Source organism: Ophidiomyces ophidiicola (genome assembly GCF_022830035.1).
Source record: "Ophidiomyces ophidiicola strain CBS 122913 chromosome Unknown scaffold_15, whole genome shotgun sequence".
NCBI lineage: Eukaryota > Fungi > Ascomycota > Eurotiomycetes > Onygenales > Onygenaceae > Ophidiomyces > Ophidiomyces ophidiicola.
In genome coordinates, this window is record NW_026054655.1 from 226,666 (window position 1) to 254,106 (window position 27,441).

The following is a 27,441-nucleotide window of genomic DNA, read 5'->3' on the forward strand; positions in this document are numbered from 1 at the left end:
CCCATGCTGAGGCTTTCGCGGTTTCTTTCTATAATGTAGTCATATTCCGTATTTATGATATATTTGCGGTTGAACCACTGCTATTTATGTGAAATTGTCATCACATATTGAGGGCTGATCCAAAACTAACAAAACCTTTTGCCATCAGATTCGGCTATGTGGCTAAAAGTACACGATATTGGGTGGCGATGACCAAACGGCGGCTGCCGCATCTAGCGTTATATCTCTTAAGAAACTTTTGCTTTTTCGTACGTGGTACGGAGTACATCTCAACGAGGCACTTTGCGTCGGACCGCCCAGCGCCGGCGATCATGTCAATCGTAGCGACTCTAGGTTGTTTATTGTTCGTGGTGATAGAAAGACCAATTTCCTCAAGCAGTTGTGGGTTGTTTCTGAGCTTCTTCGTAGATCCAATCATTCAGGCCAGCTCGGTTTCTAAAGGGACATCACGTTAGTCATGCTGTTTCTTATCTTGGAAGCTGCAGGGCCTTACCTTGCAATCTCGATGGCATAGAATTGCATGCGAACAGCTGATATTTCTTAGCGAAATTCTGTAGTATCAATACCACTGGAGTACACACCAAACATCGTCTCCTTCTCTCCATATTCCCATTTTGCATTTTTCCGTAATAGCGTGCCGAAGTTGAAATCGCTGACCTTTTTCTCATATGCATTCATGAAGTTGCGCCACTTCTCTTTGCCTTCTTTGCTCTTCATCTGCTCTTCATCTAGGGTCGCCTCCGGATCGAAATCAGGAAATTCCGTTTTTAAATGCTCATATATCTCATCATCGATCTTTGTCAGTCGTAGCTTAGAACCAGGCATTTTTTCGAGGATAGCCCAATAAGTTGACATTTGCTGGACGGCTTGAAAAGGACGCGGGGATAGTTAGCTCTCTGGCGCTGCCGTTTTGAGGAAAGCTAGGTAGCCAACCTTTCACTGCAAACTGCTTCTCGATCTTTGTGAAGAATAAAGTATAAGTGCTACGCTATTTAATCGGGCGTTAAAATTGTCGGGACTCACGTCTTCCAAATTCTCCGCCTTCTCGGGGTCAAACCCGGGTGGTGGTGCCGGTTGCGACATTTTTGGTTGCTTTAACTCTAGTAGGTCTGTGAGATTCGCGCTCAGTATCCTAATAATGCTGTACAGCGAGTATGCGTATAAGAAGATATATTCCACAATATATTCCGTTGAAGAATTCCGCCCGCTATCAGTCCGCGTGCCCCGCTTCATGAGGCTTCGTGAAGCCGCTAGAAATCCTGATTGGCTGCATCGGGTGCTAAAGCCCCAAGAATGATGTAATATCTTGGCAGGACGCTAGACCAACCTGGGCCAGAGCGCCACAGCGCGTGGTGGCTTATATAATCAAATCTTATTTTGCACCTGCCCCAAAGAAACGATAAACACATCCGGTTTCGGCAGAAGACAAAGAAACAGAGGCAAGAACGAATGCAACTTGTCGCTTATGAAAGTTACTTTCCAAGCCACCGTGGTATCGACAGGACGTTCGTTGGGCAGCCATGAAAATCCAAATCGATTGATCCTCACTCCCCGCCAGTAGTAATGAGCTGTACGGAGTATTCAGACAGGCTCCCGCGCGCTCCTTTATTTAAGTTGCGCCACTATTTTCCACCCAATTTTGATATAGAGCTATATACAGGAGTTCACACAAACTGGACATTCCAAATCCTCAAATTTAATCGTCTAATTCCTCAAATCGACCCTCGTCAAGCGCCGTTTTCACCGGGTTCTCGACATTGACTACACCTGTAGCACGAAGCCTAGAATATCGTTAGAGAGAGATGTGGAGATCAATGCCATAAAAGCTAGAACGAACCTTTCAAAGAGAACAAATAAACGCTCTGCTTCCCTTTCTTTCTCCTCTATAGTCATGGGCTCACCAGTATCCTGAGGCTCAGCATCGAACCTCTGGCCGGTAATCGGGTTGATGGTCGCGCCTTGTTCTCCCGGCCTTGTAGATTTGGTGCAAAAAGCTTCCTTTGCGCTTTCGGGGATTGGGAGATTATGAGACATGAGAAACCCAGCAGCAAACCCATATCCCACATTTCGCACAAAGTCATTGGCATTGCTTCCGGACAGTTCGAACATCAAGCACGAAATTCCCTCTCTGAGGCTTGGTGCAACGGGCGAAGTAGAGAGTCGGAGGAGCTTTGAAGAGAGCGTATTGCTCTGCCCAATTGGCTGGTCCCTATCACTGTCTTCGGGAAGAAGGAGCCATTCCATGTATTTCCGCGGACCTTCGGGCGCGACTTCATAGATCTTTCGTAGGAGAGTAAGGAGTGGCACTGCTAGTGATTCTAGCTGAGACGGCTTGTGCATAGCAACAGCTTGGTCGAGGATATTGATCAGCTTATCCACATTGCAATTTTGATCAAACTTCGGAAATAGGGGGTTTGCGTTGAAGTTTTTTGTTTTCTTTGCTTCCAAGTCAAGATTAAGCAGTGAATTAATCAGGTAATTCACAGGAGCCTGGAGCGGCGGAGAGCGTATATCGATACGGCTTAGAATCTTCAATATATGGGGAATTGACGTAGAGAGCCCGTCACCCCTGGCTGGATAAAAACTTGTTATGTTGAATATTAGTTTGAGGGTTTCTGAAAGTCCTAGCTCATCGATTTCTGTCCATTTCTTCTTTCGTCCCTTGGAAAATTGTTTCGAATGCCGGGTTATGTGCTTGTCATGTAAGCTACGAAAGCCAGCAAAAGAAGTATAAAGAACATACATTGTTTATGCTTTCACCTAACGCATTGTTGTCAAAAAGAGTGTTGTAGTTCAGATTGGAATCATAAGTTGTCAGGAATAGAAGCCGAGCTGCTAAAAACTCATCATCCGAATTTTCTTCCTGCGAGGAAGCGAATTAGCATCTTTGGGAATATAAACAGCAGAAAATGCAATGTAGCTTACTTTATATAACTCTGCCGCCTTGGGCGCATTTCCTAGATCCACGAACATTTGGCGGGTGTTCTGCTCAAGTAGCAGAGCATTTGCAAGGCAACGCAGTGCTTCACGGGCTATTTCTGGGTCTTTTTCGCCAAAGCCGTATGATGAAAGGACATGGATTCCCTATAAACAGGTTAAAATGGAGAAACGTTTTTTCTTACGTGATTTCGCACCTCCTTTTGGAAAATAGGAGTCGCATTTTCGGGTTTGCGACCATGCACCCGAAGTTTCTGAAGATATTCAATGCGCTCTAACAATCTGTTAAAATAGGCACAAGAGATTAATAGGATCATTGCATACTGGCACGTTCAAGCCGCCTCTCATTTAGATCTCTCCGGAGAGCCTTTAACAGCCGCGTGACTTGGCTGAGCTTTTCTGTATCGTAAATCAGCACTGTGTCCAAAAGCCAGGGGGGCCAAGAAAGTAGCAGGACAAAAACAAACCTTGACCCTGTAGCTCAGATATATTCATAGCGTCGGCAGAAAGAAAGGGACAAGATGGAGTAACAGAGCAGAAATGCGGTAGTTAACCAAAAGGGGTGGATGGGTGGAAAGCAGCGGGGCTTCTGGGACTGGGAGAGAATGGGGTTTTGATGGCAAGAATTCCAAATGCCATAAACTAGCTGTCGAAGAGCCGAGTCTTTATAACCGAGTCAAAGAAAGAGAGTCAAGCCGCCTGGAGATTTAAGCATCTGACCGCTCCAGGCTTTCCCGCATTCAATATTTGGTCAATAGTCTGACTGCCCAACCCCGGAGTCTCGCCAAACCTTAACTTTGCTCCCCAATGACGGTCCGCCCGTTGATCGCTGAGTTTAAAGTCGTCATGCAAGAATCTCGTCAGACGAGGCTCCCAGCTTGAAGTTGTATGCTACCATTCAGGCATTCCATGAGGCCAAGCTCTGGCTGCGTGCCCTTTTTGGGCTGAGCGGTTAAAAAAATATTTAAGGCGCAATACTGAAAACAAGATAAGACGCCAAGAACTGGATTGTACGGTACTACGCAGTAGTTCAGTAGCTGTGGTCTCTTGCAGATAGAGCAACGTCAATAACCTCAGTCCTTTCTGTCGAACAGCGCAGGGCATTGTGTCTCCATTCGAAGATAGTCAAGATATTGTCGCGAGTAGGTATTCTTTGTTAAGTCTGGTTGCTGATAAGCTGTCATCTGACTTTCGGAGCATGCCCAGGATGCCCATTTATGTTATCTAGGTCATTTGATTGACAGCCTATGCAGTAAAAGTCTGCACAGACGATACATCACCCGGTTCTGCTGGCGGAGAAAGTCAAAAAACTGCAATAATTAGGCGATGTCTAATACCCAATCAACGGACGCCAGCTACCAGGCTTGAATTTACGACGCGACGATGTAGCCGCCGTGTGTCAGTATCTCTTACTTATTCATGTGCCAGCCGCTTATCCAACGGAGCTGTCGAACATGATGCCCGAAACCCGTGTTTTGAGGAGCGGCAGTAAATTTCTGGGTGAATGTCGTCAGATGATCGGAAAAGGACTAATTAAACTCCGGAGAAGGTTTAATTGAATTCCGCTTAACTTATGTAATTCAACTGACGCGACGCGACCGCGCTCGGCGGCGCGATTTCAACACCGCTCGCAGGGTCCAGCCACGGCGACCGGCCGTGACTTCAATCTGGAGCTTCACCCAGTCCGGCCCGGCTCCTTGAATTTTTCCCACTGATATGATTTAGAAGCCGTCAGTGGTTTGGTTAATTACCGGTGCGGCTTCAACTTCTCTCTGCTCGTCAATATGGTCGAGAAAGGAAGACTGGGTGCTCTAGCAGCTCGCCCGCCGACTCCTCCACGCTCATCTTCATATTCTGGCTCACGAACGAGAGAAACCCACCCGGAGACCGAACCTCAGCTCCCTCCCACCTCTGCCCATGACCACCCTTCGTCTTCAGACACTTCCCCAAGCCGTTTTGCTGAGAGGGCGTTGAAACGCGTCAATTTCTCGCCGCTCCCCAGCTACATAAAAGCCCCAGATTTCTCTACGTCACCCCCCCAGGCGCGGCCTCAGTTACGCAATTTATATCCATCGAAGCATTACCAACCAACAAAGTCAATTCTCAAACCTACAGTCTACGTCTCGCATAACGACGCGCCTGAAGACCCGCGATCCAGCCCGACTGATACACCGCCAGGAATGTTATATTCCATCTTACAACAGCTTGCAGGGGATTGCAAGATCTCGAGGACGGACGCGTATATGCAATTACTTGGGAGTCTCGCAGTATATAGCGATGTACCAGATACTGAAGACCTGGTTGATAATATTGGTCGATTAACTCAGTTTATGCGTCGAGATATTGCTGTTTCATCAAGCACTCCTGGGCCTTCGGAAGTTTCTCTTATCCACCATGCGTCAAACCTACTGTGCATGATGCTCTGGAAGCCCGACTGTGCCAACAGGATTCCAGACGACTTCAAAAACTTTGTTCTTGACTTAGCCATTGGGTCTCTACAAAATCCATCAACGCCCAAAACAATTATCATTGACTATATGCGGATCCTATCCGAGCAGAACTTTCCGCCAAAGGTACTAACGTCCACCAAAACTGCACAGCTATTGCAAAACCTCAACGATATCACTAGTCGACTCAACGGCAAGTCTATAATTGCAATGCGGCTTAGTATATATGAAAAGCTGTTATTGCAAGCGCGATCAGTGATTGCGTCTTACTCTAATCTATGGATGAACCATTTGATTTCTGGCTTGTTGCATAAAGTAAAGGATATTCGTTTCAGAGCGCTTAAATTTGGCTCAAAGGTCGCAAGCTCATTGGGACCCAGTCTTTTAATATCGAAGTCTGTTTATGACGTTTTTGATCTTCCTTTGGAGAATGGTGCTCGGTTTGTGGATGAAGCATCTAGCCGGCTATTGACAATGGTCTCATCTAGAGATGGAAGCGTTTACGTTCCTCAGATCTGGAGTACCATTATTCTCCTTCTAAGGAGGCCTCGGTTGACTTTAGACGCGTGGCCTCATTTCAAGCAATGGATTTTGGTAATACAAAAGTGCTTCAATTGCAGTGATTTGGCCACAAAACTTCAGTCATTGAACGCTTGGAATCATTTGGTTTACGCAATTCACACTAACGAAGCTGAAAAAGACATGACTACATTCCTTTCGAAACCCATCTTTCTACAGCTAGAACGAAGAAAGAATGAGAACCCGACGCCCCTGATCAACCAAGCTATTGCAAGCTACTGCAATCTTTTGTACTACGCCTTTCGTCCCTCGGCCCCCTATGAACGACTGGACTTATATTGGAGCGAATATATCTGTTCTCCATTCCTACGACGTTTAGATTCCAATTCCAACAACGTTCAAATAGTTTGTACGATTCTGGAGGAGCTGCTTTGGAATTCTCAATCGAAAGTTTGGGACGAAAAGAAAGCGATGGAAAATGGCAAGATGAAACCAGAAGACTTATTGCGCCTTGACTGCAAATGGGTGCGGTCGCGGGTTTCTTCTATCTCACCGATTTTTGAACGACTTTGGAAGAGTGCTGAGTGGAGTGAGACAACGAATCCCAGCTCACCAATACAACAAATGTGGATAAATTTGTCCAGGGCACTAGCCGATGCATCAAGAAAGGAAATCCAGCCATCTGCAGAATTGATGAAAGCTATTGCCGCCGTATTAGAGATTCTTCAGCGATTATGGAAAGACGCACCGGCTTCACTGAATGCTCCCGACCACGACGCATTTCTTCCCCGTTTCAATTTCTTACTGAATACTATGATATCGATAATTGAGCCATTTCCATTTACCAACAAGCTACTCCTAAAAACAACCTCAGACACCTTTCAACCTGCCCAAACCCCTACGCATCGACGAGCCCAAAGAGACGGAATTATTCAACCCCCCATTATTCATTTATTCAAGTTGATTGTATTTTCACATAACCGACCCTCTTCCCCTGAGTACCTTCAGCTTCTAAACGACTTGATTCGGCTTGCATTATCCGGAAATACCCTTAGAAACTCGCAAATAGAAATTTTGCGTCAATTCGCGGAATCCTTTCGAGACTCTACTTTAACCACGAAGAAGAATACGAATGAAAATGCAAATGATGCCTGGGACATCTTGGCAACTGCATCGAGGGACTGTTTAGACAGAGCTAGCTTAGATACGCCGGCTAAAGAGGGGACTAACAATACGGCTAATAATGACTGTGATAAAATAACTGTTATTCTCGAAGTTGGAAACCACTTTCTAAAATCTCCTGCTAAGTGGATCGATCTTTGTGATACTTTAGTTTCAACTCTTCACCGGGAAAAGGGAGACATCGCTGTTTCTGCTGCTATCGAGACAATTTCCGAATCCTGTATCCGAAACCCAGTCCTATCAATACCTCGAGTTGTAAAGCTCCTTGGGCTCATTGTGTTTCCATCTCAGGATACTGTCAAACCTTTGCCGAAGTTTGCCAACGCGATGCCAAATTTAAAAGATCGCACTGTTCATCAAGCGTCTTGTGAAAAGCTACTACTACTAGTTAGCAAAGCTCTAAATGATACCTATATCAACACAAGGGAATTTAGTAAAACTGATGTTTCGGCTTTTCTTGAAGCTGTTGCTCATTGCCTCAAGTCTTCCCCGCCAGAGTATCGTTCCATTCTGTTGGAAAGTCTTCAAAATAGCCTTGCGCTATGGATTAGGGATGATAACGGACAGTATAGCTCTACATCCGGAACTGATAGATCTGTGATTTTGGCTGTGAGTATGAACACAATATATTTCTACGGAGTACTAACTGATAATGATAGATTCGAGCTCTTGTATCAACTATTACCCACACTCTTGAGTCATCTGGACGAGCAAATACTACCCTATTATGCCGATTAAGACCATTGATTCAAGCCGGGTTTGAATCGCGTCATAGATCCACTGTAAATGGATTCATACACTTGTGGAATGCCACTTTCGGACTACAAGAACACCTGGAGTATCCGCTTCAAGTCAAAACAGCTTTGAAAAAGCTGCGAGCTCATGTGGAAATTCTGCTACCTTCGTGGCCGGATAGGTGTGAACCTAGTGTAAGCTTCCATACCATCCTTGTCGATTACCGCCCTACTAATTTTCTCCAGGAATCATCTCCACCGCTCGATTTCTTAAGCTCTCCAGAAATTCCCTCCAACGTTGAAACCCCACGCAAATCAAGGCTTGGGCGACACGGAATTGATAAAAGGCCATCTGGTTCACCAGCATTGATTACCCCATGTTCTTCTAAAAGAAGTGAACATAATAAAACGAAAGGCCCGTCACGGAAAAGAGGCAGCACCAACACCCCTGATAACCGTTTACACCACGATAATTCACAAGTACATTTTGTGCCTGTGGAGTCATCCCCTGCAGGTGATGCCGCTCCTGAATCACAACTTCTTACTGAGCATCAGAAGGATGTAAGAGAAAGACAGCGTTCGGACAACGCCATATTATTTCAAAGTCACCCATCAAGCTTCCTATCTCCTCGAAACCAAGGTACTATGGCGAAAAGAATTCGTGGGCAATCCGATCCCGCCGATGACCGCCCTTCCACCCCAGTTGTCACCGAGGGATCCCCGGCGGATGAATATGACTTTACATTCTCTTCCCCCACTCCTGGATCAAAGGAACCAGGCGCAGAACTCGCCGACTTTTCCTTGTCAACCTTACCACCTAATCTTGATTGGAGTGCCTCACCTAATCTTGCGCCAGTTCCGGCTTCTACAACACATCATCAGGCTGTTACTCCAAGCAAGACAGCTGTAACTACCAAAAGGGGCAGTATTGCCTCATCAGCTAAGAAAGTGGAGGAAGTTATTGACACCAGCTCCAGAAAAGATGCTTCGACTAGTAGAGATACCGGCCAAGTTTATTCAAGTCCTGCAGTTGACTCTTTAATCCATGACTGGCCGTTTTCATCTAACGGCTCTGACATGAAACTTGCTTACTCGCCAAAATCCGCGCCGACGAGAGGTGACTTTGCAGCCGCCCAAATTAATACCTCCGAGAGCCCTGAATCTACTGAATTGGACCCAAGCCGCATTCTAGATTCCTTCAATGATCAATTGGAACAGCAGATTGCCTCCCAATTAGAGCAGGATTTAGAGCTTTCAATGGACATGGAACTTTCTACCAGTAAACAGCAAGAGAATGGTTCAAAGCCATCTAGCCGCCAAAGAAAGCGGAAGAGAAGCAAGACTGATACAAGCCAGGAAAGCTCTAATAAGCGCGCCAACAACAATGCAAGGGTGTCTGGTAGTGGTACCACTCCTAGTCCGGGATCGCCTGAGGACATACCGGACTCTCTGGAAGAAATTTCTGCTCAGAAATTACCCAACCCAACCAACAACAGAAAATCAGCTAGAAGCAAAACCAATGGTGGCCAATCAACAAAATCATCCGGCTTCAACTCCTCGACTCGTGAGTCATCGTCGCGTGAAATACCCGAATCACAGCCTTCGAATAACAGAAGGTCGCTCCGGCTTCGTGTAAAACCGGCACCTCAGAAAGAAAGTCCAGTCTCCTTGACTGAAGATACGGAGATGACAATGGACACAAGCCCCTTTTCAGGAGGTGTATCGTCAGGGCTGGAACAGCCGTCATTGAATGTGGCTGCTGAGGAGCCTCGAGGCCAGGAATCGATGCCGGACGAGGCCCGCACTAACGGTACATCGGAATCCAGTAAGACATCGATACTCGCCTCGCTCAAATCGGTACTTGAGTCCATCTCCAAGACGTCGTTTCAGCAGTCATTCTTGCGGCAAATTGATGATATCATGTTCGATATCAAACTAGAAGCTCACAATGCTGTGAGAAGACATCGGAACTGATATCATTTATTGTCCCTCTATGTTTGTAACAAGTATATCGAGACTATCCCTTATGTACTATAGGCGCTACGGTTCTTCTTGGGAGCTTTGCATGTTTTCTTATTAGCTGGTGGGGTGCACTGTACATACATATAACCATACAAATGAGAGCAAGGAGTACGAGTGATATGCTTTATTCCAATGGCACAATTAGCTGTTTGTCTCCATCATTTTCGCACTGCCGTTGTGGGACTCGAGATCGCCGGCGGGCAACCCCGCACTAAACCGTTTGAGTGGGGCCACGGCCGCCATCCCGGCCAATAGCCGCCCCTGGCGCACAAGCACCCGTCCGGCCCGAACAGGGATGAACACCGCCTATTATGTCATTTTATTGGAACTTCAAACGCCTGGCGATTCACCCCTCCAGCGAGTTGAGCTGGCCGCCAGTCTCGCTCCTTTCAACTCACCTACCTCTCGACCTCCAACAGCGATACACGTACGCCTAAAACTGACAATGGATCGCTCAAACAAGCCCGCTGCTATTCCGGTTACCTCCTCTCTTCCACAGCCGGCAGTCAACATTGACGACAGCACCGTCCACGCATCGCTGGCTTCAGGGGAGTCCGTCGTGGTTCACCTCTTTGGCGCTACAGTGACGTCCTGGAAACTTGCCAATGGACGCGAGTTGCTCTTTCTGAGCGAGAAAGCTCACTTAGACGGCTCAAAACCAATCCGCGGCGGAATTCCACTCGTGTTCCCTGTGCGTTGACCACCCTGACATGTCCATTGCCTTTTTGTGAGACTTATTTAATGCTGATTATTTGCCCCTCTATAGGTGTTCGGGCCCCCTCCCAAAAATCATGCCACGTCAACACTACCTCAGCATGGCTTTGTGCGTAATTCTCTCTGGGAATTTCTCGGCAAATCCACATCTGAATCTGAAAACGGAGCTAGCATCAAGCTTGATTTTGGTCTCTCTCACTCTATGCTGAGTGAAAAGTTCAAGAATGATTGGTCATACGAATTTGGCCTGGTATACAGTGTTACTCTTAGCAAACGAAGCCTAGAGACTTCCCTACGAGTCGAGAATCGGGGCTCTAAAGCATTTGAATTCCAAACACTACTGCATTCGTATTTCAGAGTTGAGGTATTTTTATCCATCCCTATTCCGGCCAAAATCTGCAAATACTTATGCTTTCGGACAGGATATTTCCCAGATTCATATACAGAACCTCCAGTCAAAGACATATGTCGATAAAGTACGGAATGCGGAGACGTTCACAGAGTCCTTCTCTGCACTGGCTATTGAAGGCGAGGTAGATCGTGTTTATCAATCTCTAGACCCCACTGTACCTATTATCGTGGCTTCGGGGTCTGACAATAAGCCGATTTACTCAATCACCCGAGAGTCGTTGAATGACATTGTTGTGTGGAATCCTTGGATTGAAAAGGCAAAAGGAATGGCTGATTTTGCTCCTGATGAGGCATACAAAAACATGATTTGCGTAGAAGCAGGATCAGTGGTTGGCTGGCAAACTCTCGAATCAGGCGATACCTGGGAAGGAGGGCAAACTGTTGAGTGCAAACTATAGAGTGGAGGTGACTGATGTGAAGATAGTTTTCTGGCCAATTCCTCTGGTTGAGCCCAGCCCCCTTGAACTACGGGTGAGGGGCTAAACGTCTTGTCTATCAGTTTGCACATGCGCCCATCGTGGCAGGCATCAGAACTTGACAGGCTTTCATTTTTTAAGAGTAGTTTATATGGCACCGGCACATGAAAAATAGAGAAGCATCCCTTCCTTTCAATATTACAGCCCCTTACACTGCATTTTTCATACTGTCGTAGACAATTACACACCAATGAAGCGGCAGCACAATATTGTCATGTAAGAAGTGGTCTAGTTCAATAGTATAACACTAAGGTTGTTTCTCCGCAAACGACAGGCTATTATATCATACAACTGCTTTTATCCAGGCTATGAGGAATGTGTTCTATGTATATGAATAATGTACAGAATAGTAGAGCTTATTTTTAGTATTCTGGAATCAACTAGTGGGAGTCTAATAATGCTGGATATCCTACTGTTTGGATGGGATGGGGGTTAAAGTTCACCCAAAATGATCTACTTTGAACGGCAACCTGAGTTCAACTGGGAAGCAGAGCACTTTGAAATATTTCTGGATAGGGCATTAATCCCTATTTTTGATGAATTGTTGTATTCGTTTGGGTCGTTCCCCGGCAATCGGCATAATAGTTATCCCTGCGGAAGAAATGGTACTTTCGGCCTCACCTAGATGGGATCACAAAGAGAACCCGGAAACCCAGTTCCCAAAGCACGCTCGAATACAGCTGAGTGTGGAGGCTACAATTCTGTATGCAACAGTAACGAACAGGCCCAGGCGAGAAGTGATGGGCCAAATATCAATCTGCGCGGACCCGTGGGCGGGGCATCGCCTGCAAACGGAATGCCCTATATAGCAGAAGAGCTTCAACGCAGCTCAAACACGGATGACACTGCTCCTCGTCCTCCTCCACCCCGGCCCCCTTTACGCTCGTCTTCCTTCCATAGACGGCGGCGATATTCTTATGACGAAGAAGATGAGACCAACACTCTCAACACCTCTGAAAGCTCCGACGAAACCCCAGTATCATGGTGTTCGCTCCCGAAAAAGGGCCAGCTTGCCGTTCTTACGATTGCTCGTTTATCAGAGCCGCTTGCCCAAACGTCTCTCCAAGCTTACGTATTCCATCAAGTGAGATCATTCGATCCCTCACTCTCAGATGCTACAGTCTCGGCACAGGCTGGTGTTCTACAAGCTTGCTTTACTGCCGCGCAGTTCGTGACTGGTGTTTTATGGGGCCGACTGGCAGATACAGCCATTTTTGGAAGAAAGGGAGTGTTACTGATAGGTTTATTTGGAGCCGCGATGGCATCCACTGGTTTCGGGTTCTCCAGGTCTCTCACAGCGGCCATCACGTTTCGAACACTGGGGGGTGCGCTTAATAGCAATGTAGGGGTCATGAGAACGATGATAGCAGAAATTATCGAAGGCAAAAAGTATGTCACCATCCTCTGTTATTCTCCTGAAAGCTAGAGACCAACATGTATTCCTTGTTAGGTACCAGTCGCGGGCATTCCTTATCCTGCCAATGTGTTTTAACGTTGGCATCATCATTGGGCCGATTCTCGGTGGAATCTTAGCAGATCCCATTAAAACATACCCTGGCATATTTGGCCCAGGAACACTATTAGGTGGTAAAGAGGGCATCTGGTGGATGGAAAAGTGGCCATATGCATTGCCAAATCTGGTCAGCGCGATGTTCATGTTCATCGCTCTAGTTGCCGTATTCCTGGGGCTAGATGAAGTGAGTGTCGATAACCCGTAGGTTTGATTCCAGCTAATTTTGAAGACGCATGAGACAATAAAATATCGACCGGATTGGGGTCGCCAATTATGGAAATGCCTCTCAAATCAAGGTGGCCATCATAGGTATCGGCCAATTGATGGGACGTATTTCAGTGATACTGCAGACTCCTTTGACTTACAGCCAAATGAGCGCCCAGAACCAGCCGTTATCAGTCGGCGTCCACCATTTCATCAGGTTTGGACGAGAAATGTTCTACTAACACTCCTCACACACTTCATGCTTGCCTTGCATACTAGCGCATTCAACGCGCTTTGCTTCGTGTTTCTCCCGAGCCCTCGTATCATCAACAGTCACAAAAGTCTGTTCCACTTTGGAGGTGGCCTCGGGATGTCAAACTCTCGCGTTGGACTTGCTACAGCAATAATAGGGATTTTTGGCCTGCCGTTCCAAATCTTTATCTATCCTCGATTGCAGTTTCGGCTTGGAACTCTCTCATCTTTCAGACTGTTTCTACCGCTCTCATCAGTAGCCTATTTTTTTGCTCCTTTCCTCGTCTTGTTGCCCGATAAGCCCTACTTCGTCTGGCCTGCACTATCGACTGTCATGCTCTTGCAAGTCGTCTCAAGAACTTTCTCTCTTCCAGCTACCATTATTTTGGTCAATAATTCCGTCCCTACTCAAAGTGTTTTGGCCACTGTACATGGTGTAGCGCAGAGTGTGTCAAGTGGAGCTAGAGCAATAGGCCCACTGCTTGCAGGTTGGGGGTTGGGGTTAGGATTAAAAAGCAATATAGTCGGTGCAGTCTGGTGGGCTCTGGCAATTGAAGTAATATTGAATTGGGCACTTACTTGGAGCATTTATGAGGGGAATGCAGAGAAGGCTTGAACAGCACACTTGGGATCAAGAACAACTATAACGGCGAGAGAGCCTGCGACATATGAGAAATTTCAATTCCGTGTAGTATTTACACGAAGAGACCCTTGGTGCATAGGCATATGTTGACCGACTTGGCTTTAAAATGGATTGCTGCTTGAGATAGTCTAGATGTACGAGCTACTGCTTAAAACTGATTTAAGGTGCGCTTTGATTTAGGGCTCAAGAAAATTCCGAGTCCCAAATTCCAACTTGTCAAGCAAATGCAGGCAAATGCCGCTGAATTCAGTTAGAAATCAGGGACGGCGTCCTTTGTGAAAGCACGTAAACTTCATACAATGGTTGGCGGTGATACAAAAGCTCGCAATGCCTTACGAGGATCGCCTTCATGCGTCTTCAGTAGCTCGGTAGCCTTTGGCTTGCTAAATTCAAGCTGATCGACCTGCATACCCAGTGAATGGAGAATCAACTAAAACGGATATGTAATGGCAGTGAAGCTCGTTTAAACTCACCAGTAAATTGACATCTTCTGCTTTGACTTTAACAACAGGCTTTTTCACAACCTTCTCCTCAGACGTCTTCTCGATCCCACCAGCGTCTTTCTTGGCATCAGCCGTAGCTTCCGTGTTGCTCTTTCCAGTAAGAACTTCCAATCGACTCATTGCTTTACCGAGTGCCTCCTGGTCAGCCTTAGACGGAGGAGCAACACCGGGTTGCGTGTCAGCAGTGGTCGTGTTCAGAGAAGAGAGAGCAACTGCAGCGGCCCGATCTTCGGCATTGGCGGGGAGATCTTCGGGAGCGTCTGCAGAGGCCCTGTCGGAGCCAGAAGTAGACTTGGATTTGGCCATGGTATCAGTTAGGCTGTACACGTATTAATTTTCTATGAACTAGAGGTAATTGCGGGTTATCAGTTGCGGCGTTGTGAGGCAGGTGGTACAGCTCTCCTAAGGCGGATTAGCACAAGAATTGTATTACTTGAGCAAACGCGGATCAACTGTTACGCCGCTCCGAATATGCACTTATGGCTTTTTTGGCTCCCCGCAGCTCAGACGGCATTGCAGAAAGGCCAACGCGGCACATTTCTTTCTCGACTGAAAAAAAAGATTAAACACGACAATATTCCGCAGTGCAGGACAGATCAGATTTCCCTATGGAGTACTCCGTATTCTGGACGAATCTGACCTTTTAAGCCCGTTTTACACCTCTGTGCTCCGTACTCCGTACTTGGCTTGGATAAGGCGTATAAGACTGGATGTGCGAGGAGTGGAGATAGCATTCATCAAAAATTCTAAGCTTTTCAAGCCTGTCAAGTTAGAACATATTTCACGTTGAATTCATGTAGACAGTAGGTTTTCAACAAGGTCTTACCGGTTGTTTCTGTAGAAGAAGGCATGTGAGTGAAGCTTTGGAGGTTTCCTTGCCACTCTAGTCACTATTTTTTGTTACTTCAAACGCGAACTTCCTTCAATTTTGCACCAATAATCGCATAGCTCCAACAGTTCTGTTTCAAACAATTGGGAACTCGCCGAGCACTTCCAGGGGCTAAAGGGCATAAGAGAGTTTTTGCCCTGAACAACGTTTTCCTCCTCTGTGAGTCAGTGGGCCGCTCGCAGCCAGCCCATTCCTTCGCCAGCTCGGTTGCGAACATCAACAAAAGGTGCATTTGCATTTGACTGCACACAGCCCCGGGCGAGGTTCTGAGACATTATCTGTGTGCTTTCACTCCTTCTTTTCTATCCGACCTTTTTGGGTAGCTTACTGACATAGTTATCAGAAGCGCAAGGAGCTGCGGTAGCAGACTGCAAAGATGGAGGACTGGACTCCATCATGTAAGAAGTAGACCTCTATTCCGGCGCCTGGCTGCTGATATTATTATATTTTCTAGCCTGGGCCTCAAAGCCTATCAAGCAAGAAGTCGTCTATGAAGACAAGGAGAGTTTTCAAGATGCTCTCCAGAAGTTGCAAAAGCTCCCGCCGTTAGTGACTCCGTACGAGGTGATTTGATAATCCTGTTGTTCTCGGGGTTTATGCTACAGTTGCTGATTTCCTGCATAGGTTCATAACTTGAAGAACAGTCTCAAAAATGTGGCTCTTGGAAAAGCTTTTGTTCTTCAAGGTGGTGACTGTGCGGAGCTTTTTGATTATTGCAATCAGGACATGATCGAGGCAAAGATAAAACTTATCCTCCAAATGAGTTTGATTTTGATTTGGGGTCAGTTATTAGTGTTGTTTTGAGTAAGAGAGTGCTAACGAGGTCCGAACTCTAGGTGCCAACAAGCCCGTGATCCGCGTCGCTCGCATCGCAGGTCAATTTGCAAAGTAAATATATCGAGGAATATATATGTATGAAATTTGCTAATGTTTTGCAGGCCACGATCCAACCCCTGTGAAACCATCAATGGCGTGACTATGCCGTCTTTTCGTGGGGACAATGTGAACGGCTTTGAGGCTACTCCTGAGTCTCGGAAGCCTGACCCATCAAGATTGGTGTCAGCATATTTCCACTCTGCAGCTACTCTAAACTATGCCCGTGCAGCTCTCTCTTCTGGATTTGCAGATCTTCATTCTCCCCTGGACTGGGGTCTTGGACACGTTGCGACGCCATCCATCAAAGAGGACTACGAACGGATCGTTTCCCGCGTCACAGATTCTCTACGTTTTATGCAAACCGTTGGTCTCGACACTGATAGAGGGATTGAGACCATTGATTTCTATGTCAGCCATGAAGGCCTGATGCTTGAATATGAACAGAGCTTGACCCGGCTCTTAAAACAGCCTACAAAAGCAGTCATCGCCCCTGAACAAGAAACTGCACGACGTGTGAGCACTCAAATCAAACCGTCACCAAGTGAATACTACGCAACATCTGCGCATTTTCTCTGGATCGGTGATCGAACCCGCCAGCTGGACGGAGCCCACGTCGAATTCTTCCGAGGCATATCAAACCCCATTGGAATCAAAATCGGCCCAACTATGAAGCCAGGCGAGCTAGTCGACCTTCTCAATGTTGTCAATCCATCTAAAGAAATTGGCAAAGTCACATTGATCTCAAGGTACGGCGCGTCCAAAATATCCGAATATCTCCCCGCCCATATCAAGGCTGTGCGAGCCTCAGGACACTTGCCTGTCTGGCAATGCGACCCAATGCATGGAAACACTCGTGCTACGCCCTCAGGCGTGAAAACTCGCCATTTCACTGATATCCTCTCTGAATTAAAACAAGCACTGGAAATCCACCGCTCCCACGGATCCTACCTAGGCGGCATGCATCTTGAGTTAACGGGTGAGGCGGTTACAGAATGTGTTGGTGGAGCAGCCGGCCTTACGGAAGATGGCCTCAGTGAACGGTATGAGACATTCTGTGACCCAAGATTGAACGAAAAACAAGCCTTGGAGTTGGCATTTTTGGTTGCTGGATTTTATCGAGAAGAGCTGGACGAACCGGTCACAAATGCCATTTGAGCTTACTTTGCAACTAAGTGACGACGATTCTCTTTTGCATGCGTGGTTTTCAGGGTTTTCTTCTCTTAATTTTTCTTCATAAAAAAAATTCAAAAATAATAGAGAGCATGCTGGGTTATTAGTAATGATGGTCTTTCTTTAATAAAAGCAGGAATAAATTTCTCGAGGTTTTAGAAAATCAAAGAATAGATTTGCAAAAAATTATTAAGTCAACGTCTGGTATTCAAAATGTCAAGCATGTTGACAGTCCGACGTCTTAACGAGAAACCGGCATCAAAAGGTACGCTACGCCGAGGGCACCAAAGCCTCAAAATGCCTCCAGGCACACCATATACGCCCTTTCCAAAGTAGTACAAAATAATGGCATGATCAACAAAACCAAATTCACGAGGGGTATCACTCAAATTTGAACACAAATAGTTTACATCCTGCCCAGGGGACTACCAATTTTGGGTTTCCAGATTAAACTCTTCCTCCTCGCTGCTTCAAGGCGGATTTTTAGAGACTCACTCCGCTCTGAATCGCAACTTTCGGTTGCCGAAAATAAGCCTTGACGTAATTGCTTTGGTGGGCAAGTTTGCTGGACGAGCTTTGCTCCTTGGGACAAGTAATAAGGTGTAGTTGGCGACATGGCTGTCGCGGGGTCATAATCATAGCTGTAGACGTATCCCGGTGTTTCCGGCGGCTGGATCGGCCCCATTGAGGGTCTTGCTTCTTGTCGGGGTTTGGGAGTTGTAAAAACATCCTCAAGTTCATGTTGCTCAGATTCCACAGAACTATCCCTTGAAGATCGTGGTGTGGGGCTTCGAGAAAGTCTCATAAATTCTTGCATGGTTTCCGAATCGATGCTGCTGGCAGAAGAAGTGGATGAGTCTAGAGCTACAACTGTTCCGTTGGAATTGCCAAGGGATCTGGGCTCCATGCTCTTTCTCCGTTTTTGACCACCGCGAGGAATCATGGAAGTATCCACGGCGTATTCGACTTCATCCAGCCACTTATTGGATCTTTCGCAGCTACAAGTAGACACAATTAACACCTCAAGCAAAGATAAAAGAAGAAAGGCAAAGCTTACTCAAGTACCCAGTTGACCCCAACACATTTAACGACACCATTTGCCTGTCTAACTTTCTCCAACGTTCGGACACCGCCGTCCTTGAATACGACATGTGTAATGCCAATTTTGCTCTCCTTTGGTTCAACGCCATCTACAGGCGATAAACTTGTTCGAGGGTTCCAGTTCCACGATTTCACACATCGAGCACCCATTTGCGTGAGCAGCTCCACGAATATTCCACTAGCATCGGCCCCTTCTTTTGTATGAATATCGGCATAAACAACTGCGCCTTGGAGCACACAAATATTCCCCGAAGGTTGTTTTTGTGGAGATTTGGAGGGACTTCGAGTTTTAGAAGGCGATGCTAATCTCGACTTCTCAGGAGACGAATATGAAGAAGGGGGCTTCTCATCAATCTGATCTGTGGGGATCGAAGGTCTAACCGAGCTTCGGTCTTTGCTAGATGAAGGTAAGGCTCTGCTCTTGTTAATCGTTGGGATAGTAAAGGCGGTTAGTGGGCTAGCGCTTGAAGAAAAAGAGCGAGCCCTTTTCCTGGGAATTCGGAGAGAGCCATCCTCGGTTTTCAATGGAATTTTGGAGACTGTATGAATTGTGCGAGGGTAACGTGGACCAGATCGTACAGGTGTCACTGACATCGGGAGCACAGGTAGTTGACACTGTGACGAAGTTGTATCATGTTGTGGCTCTTCAAACATGGCTGCGTTTATCGTAATTGTTTGTTCTTGGAGAACTAAGTCATCATTCGCAGAATAGTTCTGCGAGTCAGAAGCTAGATTTTCACAGTCATTCAGTTCGCTATAGACATCCTCGAGGATGGTATCTTCGGCATCTTCCAAGATAGAAAAATTACACCCTTCACTTGACAAATCATCGTCCATGGAAATGTCCGAGTCATGAATGACCGTGGCATCTTCACATTCAGATACTTCAATAATCTTTGACCGTCTAGATCTGTGAGACAATTGACCGCAGGACTTTCTGTCGTCAAGGGAGCGGCGTGAGATTTCAATGTCAATTTGTTCGTTGGGAGACAACGAGAAAACACCTCTACGGCGTGGGTATTTTCTTTCTTCGGTACCTGGTTTCCACTGGTTTAATTTGTTTACCAAGGGAGTAAAGCTAATATTTGACTCTTGACCACTTTGCGAAGTCGTTTCATCCTCAAAATCATCAGTTTCATTTACTAGCCTGATGGACTGTCTTTTATTTGAGCCTCTAATTGGGCTTATTATCATTGTTGGTTCGGCATCGGATTCTCCATCCCCCGAGTTATCTCGGTAGCCAAACTGTTGCGGGTATTCGCGACCAAATGCTGGGGGAGAAGGGGCAGGGGGAGGAATTTCCGCAAAGCATCGAATGGACATAGCACTAGAACTCCGACTTGATACTTCGTACTCACGGACGGGAGAATTGCAAGATGAATACGGACTAATAAAAGGGTCATCCACTTGTATAGGTAGCTGAGCCCGGGCAGTCGAACGTGGCGTTTCGGCATCTAAGGCATTAGGCGGGCTATCAAACGGCATCTCTTCCTCGATTATCTCCTCTACTGTATCGTAGTCAATAGAGTCCATAACAACGCTATTGGATCCCTCATCCTTTCGCATTAGTACTGAATCTTCAACAGTCTCGTCAAGCGCCTTGGTTCCTGGAGCCACATCTTGTCTTCCGCAAAGTTCTTGTCTATATATGGGCGTTGGTGGAAACTGCTTTGATGGCGATGTTAATCTTTTCGCTGGAGATTGCAGATATGACGGTTTCTCTTTGCTTGGCGACTCAGCATTGATAATTAAGCTCTGTGGAGGTAATACCATCACCTTCCCCTTTCGGGGGGATTCTTTTAGTGGAGAAGCTTTAGTAACAGAAGAGACGCCTATGCGGGGTCTAGATGCCAGTTCAAAGGTAATAGGGGCTCTTCTGGGCGATTCTTTCATGCAGTCTTTGAAGGGGGATGGTGGTAAACGACGGGCTGGTGTGGACATTATCATAGTTGATTCACGATCCAGCATCATTGGCGTAGTTCCATCAGCAGACTCTCCTTGATTTTCAATTATTGGGGTTTCTGTGACGCTCCCACAAGCACTAAAATCGATCTTTTTTGCCGGGGAGGTGAGAGACGGGCCTAGGGATAGTTGCTTCATAGGTGACCTCTGCGGTGTTTTTGGACCATCTCTAATCTCAGTATGTTCTTTGGTAGTGCGAAAATTATTCGAATCGTCTACTGGGGTTGATTTTGCCAACTGGCTCGGCTTTTTGGGAGATAATGGCTCCTTTTTTGATTGAGGCCTTGTACTGGAACTTTGATCGTCGTCGCAAGACACAGGTGTGGTTGGTCGACGGACCGGTTTCCCTTTCAACCCGGTCTTAGGTTTGCCCTTATTAGTGAGTACTGGTAAAGGTTGGTTTTCTTTATCAGAATCTTCGGCAATATCCAGGAAGGTAACCTTCTTTTTTATAACAGTACCCGCTGGTTTATTTTTGGCTAAAGCCGTAGTGATTGGCAAATTTTTAGACGCCTTATCCGAATCGATGCTGGCCGACGAAGATTTTGCTGTTCGACTAGCTCCTGTGCCGGATGTTGAACTACTCTTCTTTCGAGCAGAGGATAAGGACTTGGCCTTCACCTCGGATGCGGTAGATTTATTCTTCCTAGCTGCGGACAGATTGGTCTTCTTTGGTCGTACATTACTTTGCTTCGTTTGTGCAAGCTCATCGTCGTCGTCTTTATCATCCAGGTCATCATTCACATTGTTTTCCTTAGACTTGTTGATTTTTGTACTTCCCGTGGACTGGGCTTGTGTCTTTGTAGCTCTAGATTTAGTAGCCTTCTGAAGCATTACAACATTCATTTCATCATCACTTGATTCGCTTTCGTCCTTAGGTTTGACAGGTTTCGATTTAGCTGGCCTTCTTTTAGGAGGAGCCGTAGTAGATACGCTAAGCTTGGTGGCATCGTTTGTCTTTAAAGATGTATCAGCTGCCGCTGTTACTTGCTTCTTCGGTCTTCCTCTCTTGGGTGCGGCTGTAACTCCTGTCGCTGGAGCTGTCGAATTTGATGTGTCTTCCTTTACCACGGCATTTCGCGTCCGTGCTCGAGTAACACGTTTAGGAGGAGAAGGAGGGGCAACAGATTCTGGCGCGCGTCGAGCCATCAGATCTTTACAATATGTCAATTTGAAGGCGTGTAATTGGACCAAGCCACAGGCTAGGCGTTAAAATCATCGATGTACTGAACGAAGTGAAGACTAGGCGACGCTGAACAGCAAAATTTAGGTGCATTCAATAAAATTCAAAGATGAGAGTGCTTTGCATAAATGCCACCTGTACTGGGGAACGAGAATAGATTGATGGGTGTCGTTTTCTGTCATTTCTTGTTTATGTTTTAATCTTTACGTTGCCGTGGAAACAGCATAGCTCAGCCCCACTCGCCACCGCAAAAAGAGCTAAGCACAAACAAAGATGCACGTGATACTAAGAATAGGGCGCCAGGTCCGGGCTGGGGTTGGGGCCAAAAAAACTTAAAATCTTGATATCAGATGACATTAAATAGCACAAAGCATGCAAGGACTTGTATTAGTTCTTAAAACCATAGAATGAATGTTCATTGGTTTGGCATATGCATTAAATACAACCAAGTAAGGTTTTGATAAGAGGATATAGTACGTGGAGGTACCCAACCCCCCAAATTTTGTCAAAATACCGAAAGAGGAGAGCTGGCAGAGAAAGACTTCTTTTGTGAAGAAAGCATGTTCATTGAGAGAAGGTTGAAATAAAATATAAATGAAAACAACATGTCAACCTAGTTATTTGAAGGGTAGAAACAATCAACAGAATATAGCCGTAAACAGAGCTGTGATTACCAGAGCAATAACACCTGGCATTCCCGACGATGCATGCATGCTGATTGCGGCGTTCCTTTTTGGTGATACACTCTTATTGATAACAGTCGGCTCATACGTGTTTGGAGAAGTGCTGTTGACTCTACCATCCCAGCAGTGATTCTTGAAGCACTGCTGGCAAACATCCGGAACAGTGGTGCGTGTTCGCTCAAATGATCGACTCAAAATTGCGCAGCCAACGCAAATTGGCCATTCCTTCTCTCGTGTACCGTTACCCATAGTAGCAACGTTGTACCCATTTTTGATGATGTCGTCGCGTACGTTGTTTTCGTAACTCATGGTGAAGGTGGAAACATTGGAGTACGTGGAATAAGGATAATTTGGAATGTAAACGACCAATGGAGATGTGCCGGTAATATTAGAGCTGTTACAACCAAAGAAGGTGGGTTTGGTATTCAGTCCAAGGTTAATAAACGTATTCTGGTCTGGTATAGAGGGAAATGCGGTTCCATTAGCGATGCCGGTTTTGTTCAAACTTCGTTGATAAGTGGCAACCAGGGCAGTTCCGTTTGGCCAATTAAACTTGTTGTCTGCAGAAGAGTCAATGGCAAATATCACATCAACGTGCCTTTCTGGTTGAACCAAGGGGTGGAGAGGGATGTTTTGGAGGTCCTCGCCTCCATCGACGACGGGAAGCGAGTCGACATTGGCGAACGGTGAGCTCCGGTTCGAATAATGATAAAATGGGTTCGGCTTGTATTCTGCAATGTCGTTATTTTCATTCCCGATGGTCTCCAAAATCTTTCGTAGTTCTTTTTTGATGGACTCGGGGATGTCCACGCCGTCCAATTGAAGAGCAAATTGATTGAAAAGAGAAGAAGAGGTGCCCATCACGAACCCGGCATTGTCAAAACCCCGGATGCATGATTCATTTGAGGGAAGCGCTCCGGCCTTGAACTTGGAGCCAAGGAATTCAAGAGGTACGAACCCAAAAACGGTAGGGTCAAAGGTTCCGAATTCCCAGGGATTGAATTCAAAAACCGTAGCATTACCGCCGATAAGCTTCTCCCCAGGGTTTCTACCATCAGCAACAAGAATCGGCATTGGTACACTTGCGTCTCTGAAATCGGAACTGAGAGCAATAGAAGACCATGTATATGCAGGCCCGCCCTTGGATGCATCGATCAATTGATATGACAATGCACGGCCCCTGATGTTCCGGTATTAGCATAAAACCCAATCCAAGAAGGTAGCGAGATGGCATACCAATAGTCTGTGATGGATACTTCAAATGAGGCGTTTCGTTTGGTATCTACAGTGTCCATAATCTGTCGATAGTAGTCAATGGTGTTCAGAATAGAAGACCCCCGTTTTGCGGGGCCTTGTAGAATTGATCGTGTAAAATCCCATGTAGACCCTTTCTGCCCAGTCCCCAAAGCCGTTACAGTGGTATCGTTGTTCATGTATAGCGAGCCAACCAGCCATCCTCCGCCACTCAAGCCCGACAAATACGTCGCTGATTGTAGTAGGCCGCCAAGGTGGCCGTTGTCTGCGGAGCCTTTAGTACGAGAGTCGAACGCCTGTAAAACGCCAGCACCATTCATCAGTGCCCTATAGCCTCCTCCAGACACCGCGATGCCGATATTGGGCAGTGCAGAGGCATTGATGGCAAAATTCTTGATGTAACCCGCAGCATCGAAGTTCGTAATAGGTACACGTGAGAAGAAATTGGTCAGCGCTGCCGTCGTTTTCTTTCTTCTTTCCTTCAGCCAATCCGCTTCGCTGGGAGAGACAGTAGCGGCGCTGCGGACAGCTGGGCGGTTCGATGGACATGATACACCTTGAGGACTATATCCATTCGGCGCATTTGGCAAAGCGCGCACAATCAGATCGGGCGAGGGAGCTTTGATAGCGGTTGCAGCAGCCGTGTCTGACCACAAATGTTAGATCCGTTTACAGGGCTAAATAGAAGAACGATGTATGTACCAGAAAGCCATCCGGCTGCTGCAAGAACATGAAGAGCGGACCAGTCCGGCTTCATCCCCAGGACACTACAGCTAATATCGTAGATAAACTAAGAGTTAATATATCAAAACGGCCATAGAAAACCAAGATGAGAAATTAGGGTCATTAAAAGGTAGAGAGGTACGCTCGAGACAGCGTCACATCTCTTTATCATAAACAGCGTACGGAGTAGAAGAAAAGGATGGGTAAATGTTCAGTGATACGTCTGCAGCTGAACAGAAAGCCACCCACCACGCGAGGGTCTTGGCCGATCCGCGTCACAACTTAAAACCGCGCAATCTCAGCTTAGCGGCATGATCCTCCGGTACAAGAAAAGTTCGTATCGTATCAGGCCCAACAATGCATTTTCCAAACCAAACGAAGCCTATCCGCAGCTAGGCGGAATATTAATAGGCCCTGGACGCGCGAACGCCAGGGATCCTAGCCACACTGCGCCGCTTCACGTGCCGGGCTGACTCCAATCAACGTTTCCCCGCGCGTGCATCACGGCCCTCAGGCCGCATCCGGCTAGCTTCAGCCACGCGGCGGTTTGGTTCCTGGATCCTTATATAAGCAGCACCCTTGTTCTCCTTCTATCGGACGACACAGGAGCACGTGATGATCATGTGACTGAGCGTCTATAATATTGCATCTGGTCTTGCTCCTAATGAATGAGACACAGATACTTATAGACAAACATGCTATAATCAAGGCTATGGGAAAAACATATGAAAAACCCCTAGCAAACCTCCACCAGTTCAATAGACAAAGATAATGAAATTGATACTGTGATTGAGAGAAGAAGATGATGAATCTATGATTCTCTGATTTCTTCTTTGAAGATCTGATCATCTGACAAGTCATTTGACTTCTGCTCAACACACTTTCATAGTTTTGACAGCAGTGTAGGTGGCAAACCTCTCTCTATTAAATAATCAATATTTATGAGTCTCAATTGCTTAATGAATTTTTCAAATTTCTGTCTAGATAAGATCTTTGTTAAGCCATCTGCAGACATATTATTGCTTTCAATTCAGATAATATTCAATTTCTTATTAGTAACTGCTTGCCATAATCAGTGATGATGAATATCAATGTGATGGAGCTTGATAATTAGTTGTGGAGCTGCTGAAATCAGTAATCATATTGTTTGCAAATTATCACATAAAATATCAAAATCTCTTTCTAATTTCAACATAATATTCTTAAATAAATGTTTCCACCACATGATCTCTTTTGCTGTATAGAATAGTGCTAAAAGCTCAGCTTTCATTAAAGATGTTGTAACAGTCTTTTGTCTGAAGAATTTTCAATCAATTAAGTCTTCAAAAAGCTTGAATACAGAGTTCTGGAAGAAGCATCTTGAGCTTAAATTATCTGCAAAAGAAGAATCACTGATGATTATTAAATGAATATTAATGATATCAGTATTATTATTCTCTCTCTGGGTATTCAATCTGTCATCAGCACAGAATTCAAGAGTGTAGTACTTTGTTGAAAAAGCATATGAGATAACTCTCTCAATTGCTGTATGATGTTCTGATTCTGGATTAATTAAAGCCTCACTTAATTTTGCAGTAGCAAATGAAATATCAGACTGTGTTATAATAGCAGCATAGAGAGCTGAATCAATCTTCTGTTGATAGACATGTATTCATTGCTTATCTTGCATCTCTGTATAGAGAGCTATATCTGCAGTTATCATTGGCATATGTGGTGGCTTCAACTCCATAAGATTAAACTTATTAGTGATCTTTTCAATATAACTATTCTGGCACAGCCAAAGCTTCTGAATATCTCTATTGTGTAAGACACAGATATCTAGAAACCACTCTAGCTCTTCAATCTCTCAAAGCTCATAATGCACTCATAGATTCTTTAATAACTGTTCAAATGTTTCAACATCCTTTCTGTGATATAAAAATACTATATCATTCACATAAAAGAAGATAATAATATTTTTATCAATGAATAGACATGGTTCTTCACAAATCTAACAGAATTTTAGTTCCCAGAGTGTTGAAGTGAGATCTTTGTATCAAAGTCATGAAGATTCAGAGTGATTATATAAGATATGTAGAATTTTTCAAACACTTCTTTTCTTACCATAATTCTCTGCCAGTCTGCAATAAACAGATTTATTAAATGAAGCATTAATGAACACATTAACAGTGTCAATCTGAAAGGTCTCCATTTCAAAATAAGCTGTTATAGTCATTAAAAGGTGAAATATCCACACAGTGAGAGTAGTGGTGTAGGTGTCATGTTTATTATTGATATTCAGATCTCTGCAAAAAACAAGTCTTGCCTTATAATGTTCCAAAAAACCATTAACATCAAATTTGTATGTATAAATTCACATTAAAGAAATTGGACATATTTCTTTCAAGCTCTCTACTTCTTCAAAGCATTTCTTTATTTGTAACTTCTCCATTTCCACATCCATGATGGTCTTAAATCTGCCAGCATGTGGATGTTGCAACATTGAAAAATAATGCTTCAGAGACTTCAGAAGATTCTCTCTGTGAAGTCTAGAATTTATAATTGTAAAAGCTGTTAAATAGCTTCTATAAAATGAATTCAATTGTGCTGTTTGCTGCAGAATTGCTGTATAAGCTGTTCATCTGTCAATTTGATCTGTGTTTTGGTGTCTTATTCTAGCACTTCATCCAGAAGATGAAGATTGCTTGTTCAAGCTTGCTCTGACTGAGTCATTCACTGCTTCTGTGACAAAACAATTGACTGTCAAAATTCCATCATTAGTGCTCACCACTTCTGCAGCAGAATGATTGGCTATTAATTGTTCATCATTTGTGCTCACCATCTCTGTAGGGCTAGTGGCAGAAAGTGTAGTAGATGTTATAATCTCAGATGACTCAATTACAACATCACTCACTGCCTCCATAGCTTCCACAGCAGAATGATTGACTGTCAATGAAAGTTGATCCAGCATCTCTATTTCAGTTGATGGTGTTGTTGAATCATCTGAAAGAAGTTGAGTGTATGTGTCTGAAGCTAATGACTCTGATATTGATTCTGATGTTGA

At 45.3% G+C, this 27,441-nt stretch overlaps 8 protein-coding genes across 8 annotated transcripts; 3 read left to right on the top strand and 5 right to left on the bottom strand.

The window, feature by feature from the left end:
* Positions 1–371: 371 nt before the first annotated feature.
* LOZ57_004044 (uncharacterized protein) lies at positions 372–1,083 on the bottom strand (the record flags this gene model as incomplete). Its single annotated transcript, XM_049253090.1, has 5 exons — positions 372–435; positions 494–530; positions 582–866; positions 934–958; positions 1,024–1,083. The coding sequence occupies 5 exons, from the start codon at positions 1,081–1,083 to the stop codon at positions 372–374; spliced, it is 471 nt and encodes a 156-aa protein (XP_049107953.1).
* Positions 1,084–1,696: 613 nt separating this feature from the next.
* On the bottom strand, positions 1,697–3,432 carry LOZ57_004045 (uncharacterized protein; the record flags this gene model as incomplete). The annotated part of the gene is made up of 7 exons (XM_049253091.1): positions 1,697–1,781; positions 1,838–2,694; positions 2,744–2,863; positions 2,926–3,084; positions 3,135–3,211; positions 3,262–3,336; positions 3,405–3,432. The coding sequence occupies 7 exons, from the start codon at positions 3,430–3,432 to the stop codon at positions 1,697–1,699; spliced, it is 1,401 nt and encodes a 466-aa protein (XP_049107954.1).
* Positions 3,433–4,721: 1,289 nt separating this feature from the next.
* LOZ57_004046 (uncharacterized protein) lies at positions 4,722–9,793 on the top strand (the record flags this gene model as incomplete). The annotated part of the gene is made up of 3 exons (XM_049253092.1): positions 4,722–7,694; positions 7,745–8,014; positions 8,066–9,793. The coding sequence occupies 3 exons, from the start codon at positions 4,722–4,724 to the stop codon at positions 9,791–9,793; spliced, it is 4,971 nt and encodes a 1,656-aa protein (XP_049107955.1).
* A 493-nt stretch (positions 9,794–10,286) lies between these two features.
* On the top strand, positions 10,287–13,160 carry LOZ57_004047 (uncharacterized protein; the record flags this gene model as incomplete). The annotated part of the gene is made up of 6 exons (XM_049253093.1): positions 10,287–10,532; positions 10,608–10,919; positions 10,978–11,346; positions 11,748–11,768; positions 12,068–12,831; positions 12,893–13,160. The coding sequence occupies 6 exons, from the start codon at positions 10,287–10,289 to the stop codon at positions 13,158–13,160; spliced, it is 1,980 nt and encodes a 659-aa protein (XP_049107956.1).
* A 1,110-nt stretch (positions 13,161–14,270) lies between these two features.
* Positions 14,271–14,863, bottom strand: LOZ57_004048 (uncharacterized protein; the record flags this gene model as incomplete). Its single annotated transcript, XM_049253094.1, has 3 exons — positions 14,271–14,294; positions 14,353–14,457; positions 14,528–14,863. The coding sequence occupies 3 exons, from the start codon at positions 14,861–14,863 to the stop codon at positions 14,271–14,273; spliced, it is 465 nt and encodes a 154-aa protein (XP_049107957.1).
* A 959-nt stretch (positions 14,864–15,822) lies between these two features.
* LOZ57_004049 (uncharacterized protein) lies at positions 15,823–17,477 on the top strand (the record flags this gene model as incomplete). Its single annotated transcript, XM_049253095.1, has 5 exons — positions 15,823–15,844; positions 15,901–16,010; positions 16,071–16,227; positions 16,283–16,334; positions 16,385–17,477. 5 exons carry the CDS (start codon positions 15,823–15,825, stop codon positions 17,475–17,477), a joined length of 1,434 nt encoding a protein of 477 aa, XP_049107958.1.
* Positions 17,478–17,898: 421 nt separating this feature from the next.
* Positions 17,899–21,704, bottom strand: LOZ57_004050 (uncharacterized protein; the record flags this gene model as incomplete). The annotated part of the gene is made up of 2 exons (XM_049253096.1): positions 17,899–18,490; positions 18,550–21,704. The coding sequence occupies 2 exons, from the start codon at positions 21,702–21,704 to the stop codon at positions 17,899–17,901; spliced, it is 3,747 nt and encodes a 1,248-aa protein (XP_049107959.1).
* Positions 21,705–22,376: 672 nt separating this feature from the next.
* On the bottom strand, positions 22,377–24,432 carry PLB1 (Lysophospholipase 1; the record flags this gene model as incomplete). Its single annotated transcript, XM_049253097.1, has 3 exons — positions 22,377–23,601; positions 23,658–24,321; positions 24,378–24,432. The coding sequence occupies 3 exons, from the start codon at positions 24,430–24,432 to the stop codon at positions 22,377–22,379; spliced, it is 1,944 nt and encodes a 647-aa protein (XP_049107960.1).
* Positions 24,433–27,441: the final 3,009 nt, after the last annotated feature.